Source organism: Austrofundulus limnaeus, unplaced genomic scaffold (genome assembly GCF_001266775.1).
Source record: "Austrofundulus limnaeus strain Quisiro unplaced genomic scaffold, Austrofundulus_limnaeus-1.0 Scaffold125, whole genome shotgun sequence".
In the NCBI taxonomy this organism is placed as follows: Eukaryota; Metazoa; Chordata; class Actinopteri; order Cyprinodontiformes; family Rivulidae; genus Austrofundulus; species Austrofundulus limnaeus.
The window spans coordinates 1,082,872-1,092,829 of record NW_013952527.1 but is presented as its reverse complement, the minus strand read 5'-3'; the positions used below and the strand labels follow the sequence as shown (position 1 = coordinate 1,092,829).

Below are 9,958 nucleotides of genomic sequence, written 5' to 3'. Positions count from 1 at the left end.
GGACAATTAGCTCTTGCAGGTTTTGTTTAAACGCTGCTGGCCAATTAGTCTTTAAAAGGGCGCGTTTCGTCCCTTGTGTTGCCTCTGTGAGGGTAACCGTCACCAACCGGTGGGACCGAGCCCGGAGCGCGCAGAGCATCTTTTATGGCTTCTCTCAACCGCTTTTTATTTTCTTTTTATTTCCTTTTGCCTGTAGTGTGGTTCTCCATCCGCCTGCTCCACCGGTAAGATATTTTAATTGTCACCGAGGGGCGCTGCCCCCCCATCCACCCCCTCCCTTCGCGCATCACACCCCCACGTGATCATAACCAGCTGCTGGTGAGAGAGAGGGAGACAGAAACACGGAGTGGCTGCGGCTCTGAACGCACCACACGTCCAGAGTGAACGGGAGGACCGCTGCTCGTCTCACCCGAGGATATTATTACAGAACCGCCTCAGAGCCTGCCTGTGGGATWCTGGCTCCATCCTGTCACTTTGACCGTTTTTATTCCATCCTTTTTTATCACCATTTCCCCATCTTTTCTCCTCTCTTCACAGTTCAGCATCCTCTCCTACTCTTAACTTTTTTTTTTATTATTATTATTTCACCCGACTCCATCCCCACACCCCCGACTCCATCGCTCCGTCTCTTCGCCAGTTTTCCCGCAGCCGCGTCCCCTTTGGATCGGTCCGGAACACAGTTTTGGCCACTTCCACCCGGGGCGCGCTGCTCCATGGGGCGCACGGTCTCGCTCGGAAAATGTTCCGCCGTCGGCGTCCAGGCGCCCCGCTGAGCCCGCCGGGATCGCTGGAGCCGTCTGCGCGCGCCTCTTGCCCACGTCGCGGCCACTGAGCGGAGGAGATGCGTCGGTCCGTGGCGGCGCGGGCGCCGCTCGAGGAGCGCCGAGCGCTGCGCCGCTGGGGCGGGACGGCGGGAGGCTGGCTCAGGATCACGCTGGTCTCGTTCCTCGCCACTTTACCTGTGGAGCAGCTGCGCGCCTTCCCGTCCTCCCTCAGCGACTGCCAGACGCCGACCGGCTGGAACTGCTCCGGTGAGGGTGCTTTTCTCTCTCAGAGGCAGAGCTGCAGCCCGGCTCTGCGGTTTGATTTATCCAGGTCCTGCAGGAGTAAACGGCAAGTTGGACTTTGCATCCATGCAGGGATTCGGTTCTGGTGCTGTGTCTGATGTGCAGTTTGCTCTTGTAGTCTTGCAGAACGACAGGAAGGCATCCTGCTCGGTGCATGGATTATTTGTTATGATGGAGATGTTTGGAAAGGATGCAGCGCGCGCCACAAAGAGCCCAGCACTGTACAACTTCACCTCCTGAATGTTTCATACAATTTAGCCCAGAATGAGCATCAACTTTATGACACAAAAAGGCACTGTGAAGCAGCTGGGGTTTATAGTTTTATTGCACTCCAGATGTTTCATCCACCCATATACGCACACCACAGCTGTAAACTTGTTTTTTCTCTCTCTGTGCCCAAAACCAGTGAAGCTGCAGAGCTCCGCGCCTCCTTTTGTAAACCAGCCGACTGTGCCGCCATATATTTCCCCTGTCGGCCGTCCAAGCCTGAGCCCTTAAAATAGCTCCGAGCCGATCACACACTCACGGCCAGCAGCAGTATTGATATTATAGCTCATAACATCCAGACATCAATACGRAGTCACGGTGCCATTTGCAGCCTGAGGAGTTTAGCTATTATACTCTTTTAAGTAAAGGATAAACATCTTGTGGGAAAAGAACAAAAAAATGTATCTGTTAGTCTTTGTGGGGGTTTTAGACTCAATAAAATTAAAACAAAATATAGATTTATCTATAAATGATCCTAATAAAACAGGCTCAGATAAATGTGTTTCTTTAAGTTATGTAAAATAATTGTCGCACTTCCAACAATCTTTAGTGTTTTTATGTCTCTAAACCTATTTTAAAGAAATAATTGCAATTTGCAACTCTTGCAGTGATGAATGAGCTCCCTTGTTGAAACATATTAGCTCGATTTTCCGGTGATTTGCTCTGGTAATTGATCATATATGTGTGTTTCAGATACACCCTCTGAATCCCCCTCGTGCATTATATCGGGCATGGGAGGATCATTGTGTTGCTGCTGTCGATRGTGGTGGTGATTCGCGCGTACAGTAATGACCGATAATGGTACACATCCTGTCCTAATACACACTTGCCTTCCCACCCACTTCCTGACACACTCTCATATGCATTTCACTGAAGGCTTTTATCTAACGCCTTGAGGAGGCTTTAAGTGCACATTCTGAGAACCGTGTGCGCACATTTGAAACACAAACATGTGCACCCAGAATCAGTTGGAATGAATAGATGAATGGCATTTAGTCCATAAAGTGATGCTTTTAATAAGAATTTGACTGGCCTTCATTATCCACTCGTGTCTGCATGTCAAGCATTTTAACAACAGTGTGATACAGTTAGAGTGAGTGGCTAGAAAATGTGTTGTTCTTGTGCAAAGACCAAGAAATACAGGTGTTGCCGTCAGGAGATTGAGACACAACCGTTAGTCGTGTGGCCTTTTGGGAGCAAGCATCGAATCAGGTGATGAAGCTCCTTTGTTTCAGTTTTGATTCTGCTTGGTTAACGTAGTTTTAGATGACTCGTATGGTTGAAGACTTCGTCGAGGCAGAGCCAAGGATTTATAAGTGATTCTGACATTAAGTGCATCTTTATTGTTCAGTGAGTGCAGGGGCAGACTTGGTTATGGGATGCCTTTTGTCTCCGACATAACGTGTGAAGTTGACAGGGTTTCTTTCCTCCGTGTACCCGCCTGTTTAAATGTACTTTTCAGTCGTTTGAAACAAATGATGTGATTTACTTTTTTACTTTTTGCTGCTTATGATGAAAAAGAAAAAAAATTGTATAGGTCTTCTGGACGGGTTCTTCTCTAATGAAACGTTTCGTCTCTCCTCCAAGAGACTTCTTCAGTCTGAGAGTTTCAGGCAAAATTCAGGCTTTTAAGCMCTGCCTCCATGTGACTGATACTCACATCACATGGCTATCGTTGACACCTAATTAACACCTATTGTTAACAGGGGGTGGAGTGATACTGGCAATAGCCGCACTGTAGGASGGGGACAACTGAAAACGGAGGCCTCCACCTCTGTTTAATGATGGACGGTCTTTCTTCACAAAAATGGCTTCTTTTACTCCTCTCTCAAACCAACGTTCCTCTCTATCAAGAATGAGAACATCCTCATCTCTGAAAGAGTGACCGCTGGCCTGTAAATGAGTGAAAACTGCAGAGTTCTGGCCATTAGATGTAGCTCGTCTGTGTTGGGACATTCTTTTGAACAGTGGTTGCTTTGTTTCCCCGATGTATAACTGGTCGCAGTCCTCCTGGCACTTAACAGCATATACAACATAGTCTCTTGGAGGAGAGACGAAACGTTTCATTAGAGAAGAACCCGTCCAGGAGACCTATACAATTTTTTTTCTTTTAGATTTTTTACCTGGATTACYGAGATGCATCAGGACTTTTTTCATGATGTTTCAGTTTCAGCTGCAGACAGGTCAGTCAAGCATTCTGTGTTTAAGAACAGAATCAGGTGTAGTGCAGAAAGAATCGTGGGCCTCCAGGGAACGATTGTTGCCTTGATGGTAGCTTTTCTCTGTGATGTTGTGGCTGTTTGATCTGCGTGCCAGTTTTGGAATACTCCCTTTTTTTTCACAATTAGACAAGGTTCAGGGATAAATAGTACAAGAAGTAGTGACGTTGTCTCATTTACAGTCATTTAATAACTTTATTATGTAAATACGGGTCAAAGGGAAAGGCCATGGTTGAGAAGGGGAAYGAGTCATTTTTCTTGCACATTTAAGTCAAGCTTTAGTTTTCAGATGGCTAGGCCATTTAATTGGTCTTTTCCCAGCATTCAAGCAGGAGAGAAGAATTGATTTACTGATCGAAGTATGTCAGATTCTGCTATGATGGGTGGCTGGAAAGCTGCTACCAGCTCATTAGTTTGGGGCTTTATCCAGTTGACACAATATCTAAAAAAAGCAAACTATGTTGACAAAACAAAACAATAAAAATCAGGACATAAATCCATCAACTTTTTCGCCCTGAACCTTTTCTTTTAGCTGTTGTTATTTGTTGTTAACAGTTTTTGTTGGTATTCTGGGTATTTGGTTACTTCAAAGCCATGTTGGGGGTCTGTGGAGATGACCAGAGTGTCGAAAATAATTTAAGTGCTAATGGAGGTTGAAGGGAGTGATTTTACTTCTTTATCTAAGTGCGTTTTGAAGTTTAAGAAATGAAGTTTTCTGTGATTTTAAGTGAAGTTCAAATATTTTACATGTTTCCTAAAGGTTGAGACCTTCATGGTTGTGATGTTAGTTAAAGTTGGATGTCTGTGACTGTTGAAGATGTTTTTATGAGTCAAAATGGCAAAAACAACTAACAAAACAAATAGTAAATCATGTGGCCATGTTTTGTAAAATCACTGTTCTGTTCTACTGCAGTACAGACCAATAAAATCATGATAAAGTCAGACCAAGTTGAAAACAAAATAGCTACAAATACATKACTGTACTTAAGTAAAATTTTTGGTTATCTGTACTTTGAGTAATATTATTAATTTTTCATTAGACTTTTTACTTCTATTTCGTTTTTAAGCTCTAGCAGAAGTTAGCGCCAGGATGATGTCATCATCATGCTGCTGCTAATGATGCTGAAGATGATATTTAAAATTTAAATTCAAAATATGTTCATAAAAAAACAATCTGAGTGGTCCCTGTGGTCCATCAGKTTGAAGTGCAGCTCAGACACCAGCCTGAACAGCAAGTTTGATGTCTTGTAGTGAAGCTTTAGCTGCACTGGAGCTAGTGGTTTCTATTGTCTCAGGATGATGACATCATAACATGAGCCGAGCACCAACAGCAAAGGCTGCATTCCATTCCAAAAAAACGAAATATGAACTTCAACATTTAACTTCAAAATTTAAGGTTTAACTTTTACATTTTGATTTTAAACTTTTAGATTTAGGATTTAATATCTAAATGTATTTTCTTTAACATTTAAATTGAACATTTAGTAAAATTAGCTAAATCTAAGAACAGTGAGCTAAATAACAATAAAATGTTGGAAAAATTTTAACACTCAAACAGTGAGCTAAATRAGRAAAAATGTTAGTGATRYTTTTTAACATTTCATTTTAAATTTGGCACCCCATGCATTTTTTGTTTTTTTATCAGAATATTACTTTTGATACTTAAGTACAATAAATGTCTGATAGCGTTAGCGCTGTTGCTCTGTAGCATGAAAGTCCTGGGATCTTACTGTAGAGGTTTAAGTGTTTTTTTCCCTATGCATGTGTGTGTTTCTCATTTGTAGTCCAATTTCCTCCCACAGTCCAAACTGGCTTTAAGAGTGAATATAAATGGTGGTCTCTGTGGTCCTTGGTGGGCTGACAACCTGTCGAGTGTAAACCCTGCTTCACGCCTCAGCTCCCAGCAACCCTGAACACAACCACGCAGGTAGAGAGCACTAGCATATTGCAGCGGCGGTACTGTATTTTGTCCAGTTTAATGATCCAAATAAACATCTCCCATCTCCTGTGGGAAAATTACTAAAGAATTTGTTTCTGTTTCTTCTTGATGCTCATGTGATGATTTGATATCTAAAGTGACAGTGATAAGTGAAGAATATGCAAAGCCKCTCATAAATCCCATCAAGGGAAGAGACTTACCAGAAGCCTGCAGAGAATTGGCCATCTGGTTCTAAGATTTGTTTCTGCAGCGGTCAAAAGCAGTTGTCTTGCATGCAGGTCAACACTCCTGACAGTAAACAGCAACAGAAAATGAATTATAAGACATGACAGCCCTGACATTATCTGATCAGAACGACATCTACAGTTAATAGTTTGCATCAAGGGATTGCACGTAAACAGTTGGTGAAATTTATTTGATGTTTAAGGAAATCTTGTCTGAATAAAGACATTCATATAGTAACTATATAACTTTACTGTTTGTCACTGTGACTTCTCGTAACCACACTTGATACCGGAGGTGACCCGAGGCTTTAGAACCTGTTGCAAAGCAATATATTTATATATTTAGGCCCCCCAGCATGAGAGGGGTCAAAAGAGGATGTTGCACCACTGTGCTTGTTCAGCCTTCATTATTAATTTACCCTACTTAATTATTGATCAGCACGATGCTTAAAGCACAAAAGGAGTTCTCCTTCATCTTTTTAGTGAAGTGAAACTCCAGGTAGATCGGAGGAGATGCATTTGGCCGACAAGATCGCTCGCTTTTAGACAAGAAAGTGCTTCCCTCCCCATCTTAATTGTTAGCATATAAACATTAACTATTCAATATTTGATGTTTGGCAGCTTGTTTTGGTTAATTATTCAGTCCATTGTAATCTCCTCCAGGAGCAGCAGAGCAGGAGCAGGAAGTATAAATTTCCCTGGCCTCTGACACGGCGTACACAGCTCTGTGCTCTGGACTGGTGTCAGTCAGCCACCATTACCATTTCATTTTATAAATAAATATATTTGGAGTAATGTTTATCATTCTGTATGGATGGTTTCTAGATAAAACAGCAGCCTCACTATTGGCATCTTGCAGCTTTCAAACTAATATTTTGGCGCATACTTGAAGTTTGATATTGAGCCCAAACAAGATAATGCTAGAAGACTGTACTAATATAACTGCAGCGTTTGCAACTGTGTTGCTAACACATTCTCATGTCGGACTCTTCAACATACTGTATTGACGTTTGGGCAGGGACTGTCTGCRTCCAGTTTTGACGCGTCAGCGCATCCATCCTTGCCACCCGCGGCTTTTCCGGGTTGCGTCACTTAGGGGTTTTTGGGTCGGGGGTCTGAGGTTAATGAGAGGGATCAAGATTAATGGTTAATTTGAGATACTGGGGTCTAGGATAGGCTGTATATAGCTAATATGGGTAAAATTTAGGGTCTGGGATGGTTAATTCTCGCGCATTCTCTACATTTTAAAAGATGGTTAATGTAAGGGATTGGGGTTAATGGTTAATTTGAGATACTGGGGTCAGGGATGGGCTGTATAKGGCTAATAAAAGTTAAATTTAGGGTCTGGGATGGTTAGTTTCGCGCATTTCCTTCTCTTGTAAAAAATAGAACAACGCGCCTGTCCTCCTCTGCCTCATCTAAAAAAACCTGACGTACAGGGAATACCTGGCAAGTCAAAACTGGACGCAAAAGACTACCTGACCAAGCGTTAATATGTTGATGCGGGGGGAATGAGAATGGGTTGGTGTTGCGTTAGCCTTGACCCTTGCCTTCCTACGCAGTTCCACTCAATTCTAGTTTCCCTTCACTGCTCCGTCTGGGACTTCTCCCATTGAGAAGGATTTTGCTGGCAGATTTTTAGCCGAACCAATCAGAGAAGAGAACGTCCATGTTCTGCGCAGTGTCTGCTTRTAGTTTATTTTACCTGGGCCAATCAGCAAACAGAAGGCGGAGTTTTGAATGACGTAGATGTTCTGCTCAGTGTCTGCTAGTTATTTTAGCATACAGCAGTGGAGGAAGTGAATGAAGCCAGTCTGTGTTGATAAGGCTTCAAATTAAATTAAATTTGTCTGACAAAGCAGCAGCTCTCATTTACAGTCRTMTYGTTCAGCTCGGTAYWTTTCTCCTCTCAGTAGGGTTGTTTACAGCACACGCGATTTCCAATTAGCTTCTTAGCTTAGCCTCCGTCACAGCGACAACACACATGCTTCAGCAGAGGCCACGCCTCCTGCAAGACATCACTTCTCTATGCATCAAGTCCAGACCCTTGTACGCAGCAAAGTGAAGGACAAGGGTCTGGTTTTAATCAGGCTAGTGTTGCGTAGGAACATTATCTAAAACACACTGCTTGGCCAAATAAAAACAAAAAGTAATCGCCACCAAAAAAAAAAAGGTCACACCGTTTAATATTTCATTGGCCGCCTTTAGCTTTGATTACGACACATTCTCTGTGGCGTTGTTTGGATCAGCTTTTGCAACATCACAAGATTTATTTTCATCACTGTTGCATTAATTTTCACCAAGATATTGCATTGATGATGGTAGAGTCTGACCTTCTCCAGCACATCTCAAAGATTCTCAGTGGACTCTGTGGAGCCAATCCATGTGTTAAAATGGTGTCTCATGCTCCMTGAACCRCTCTTTCACAATAAAAACCCAATGAATCCTTTCATTGTCATCTTGGAGTATGCCTGTGCCATCAGGGAAGAAACAATCCATTGTTTAACCTGGTTATTCAGTATATTCAGGTGGTCAGCTGACCTTATTCTTTGAGCACAGACTGTTGCTGAACCCAGACCTGACCACCTGCAGCAACCCCACATCATAAACCTTTGCTAAACCCAGGTGGACACTTTTTTTTTGGCCAGGCAGTGTACTTGCCTCTTTAATACAGAGTCATTTAAATTGTGATGGTTAGTTTAGATACCTGCCTCCCACCTCTCAAAAAGAAGATTTTCCCCTCATGCACACATGTGGAGTCGTTCTCTTCAGTGTCATAAATCTTACCCGGCAGTCTTTTAATTTGAAGCCTGGTCCAGTAACATTCAATTGTTAATGGACCAAGTTCAAACTTTTGAGGAGCCAAGGGGAAAGCAGCCAGCCTCACATCTGGGAATCAGAGTAAAGCAGACTTTCTATTTGTTCAACTCCGAGTAACTCTAAAGGGCATGTTCTCTGAGCCCAGAACTGCTGAAACAGAGATATCTCATGCACAAAGCTCAGAAGTGGATGCTGTGCTGAGCAACTTGTATTTAAATGAGCTTTATTGAAAAAGAAATTGAATCGTCTGAACTACTCATTTAAAAATCAGATTATTGCATCTCACAGTTGTCGTGTCGTTCTGCTAAGTCCCTTTTTTACTAAAAGTGCCTCGGTGATAAAAGCATCATGTTGTTATTCTGATGATCCAAATCTCTGACATTATCTTTAAGGTCACTAATCTAGAATAAGAACTCAAACAGTGAGTGTCAAATCAGCTGTGACCTTTTGGGATGTCGCTTGGCAACAGGAGGGTTTTAGGCTCCACAATAAACCCTAACWCTAAGCCGTAAAATAAATTAAAATCACACGATGAGAGATGAGCAGATAAATCAAATTTCAACTTTACTCTYGGGTTTCAAACACCTGCATGGTTTGAGGTAATCCAAACAGGTGATCTCTTGGTGTGGATGCTGTTTTGATACAGATTTATTTTTTATTACGTTGTCGAGTTTTTTAAGACATTACAAATCAACCTTTCTGTCCAKCATCGAYGATGGCATCTTCCAGACAAAAACAMTGGGGCCAACAGAATTGCTTTACRCCTGAAAGTCACATCTTGGATGAAAGTGAGCGTGCCTGCACATCAGAGGATTTATCAAAAAAAGACATTTTCAAGTGAGAAACTGAGAATGTGCCGGTAACGTCAGGTAAATTTAGACGTACCATATTTTCAGAAGCCATTCAGCTGTGATGCTTCCTAAAAAGCGATCATCTCATCGGCCATTTACCATGTTTTATAGTTGTATTTGTGTCGTCAGAGATTTACATCCTTAAGCAAAGCTTTTGTCACGAGACAGTCGCCTTTGTGTTTCCTGAGCAGATAAAGTGTCTTCCTGTGGAAGGCTTGATTGCATTTTTGTTCATAAYACGATGGCATCGCCTCAAGTAGCAATAACTCCCTAAAGTTATTGTTCCCAAGCAATGCAAGCATTCCTGTAATTTCCATGAAGCTGCACATTTGTTTTATGATATAGAACACAGTTTAATGGCATTTGGAGAAGTTACATTTTCTTTTTTCCCCCTTTCGTTTAAAAAACAATTGCATCTGCATTGCATATTGTTTCATTGCTACACTGAAAAAAAGAACTTTTGGGTGTAGTAACATTTCTTTAATTGTTCTTTTAAATTTTATTTAAAAAGATCAAAATCTCTAAACTACTATAATTTAGTAAATAAACAATACGCATTATATTATACATC

At 42.0% G+C, this 9,958-nt stretch overlaps 1 protein-coding gene across 1 annotated transcript in view; it reads left to right on the top strand.

Annotated features, from left to right (window-relative positions):
* The first annotated feature begins 300 nt into the window (after positions 1-300).
* tmeff2a (transmembrane protein with EGF-like and two follistatin-like domains 2a) overlaps positions 301-9,958 on the top strand; it is a 152,085-nt gene continuing 142,427 nt past the window's right edge. Inside the window, exon 1 of the mRNA XM_014015248.1 lies at positions 301-1,031. Coding sequence (XP_013870702.1) covers positions 842-1,031 — 190 coding nt within the window. The 5' untranslated portion in view covers positions 301-841. The remainder of the gene's footprint in view (positions 1,032-9,958) is intronic.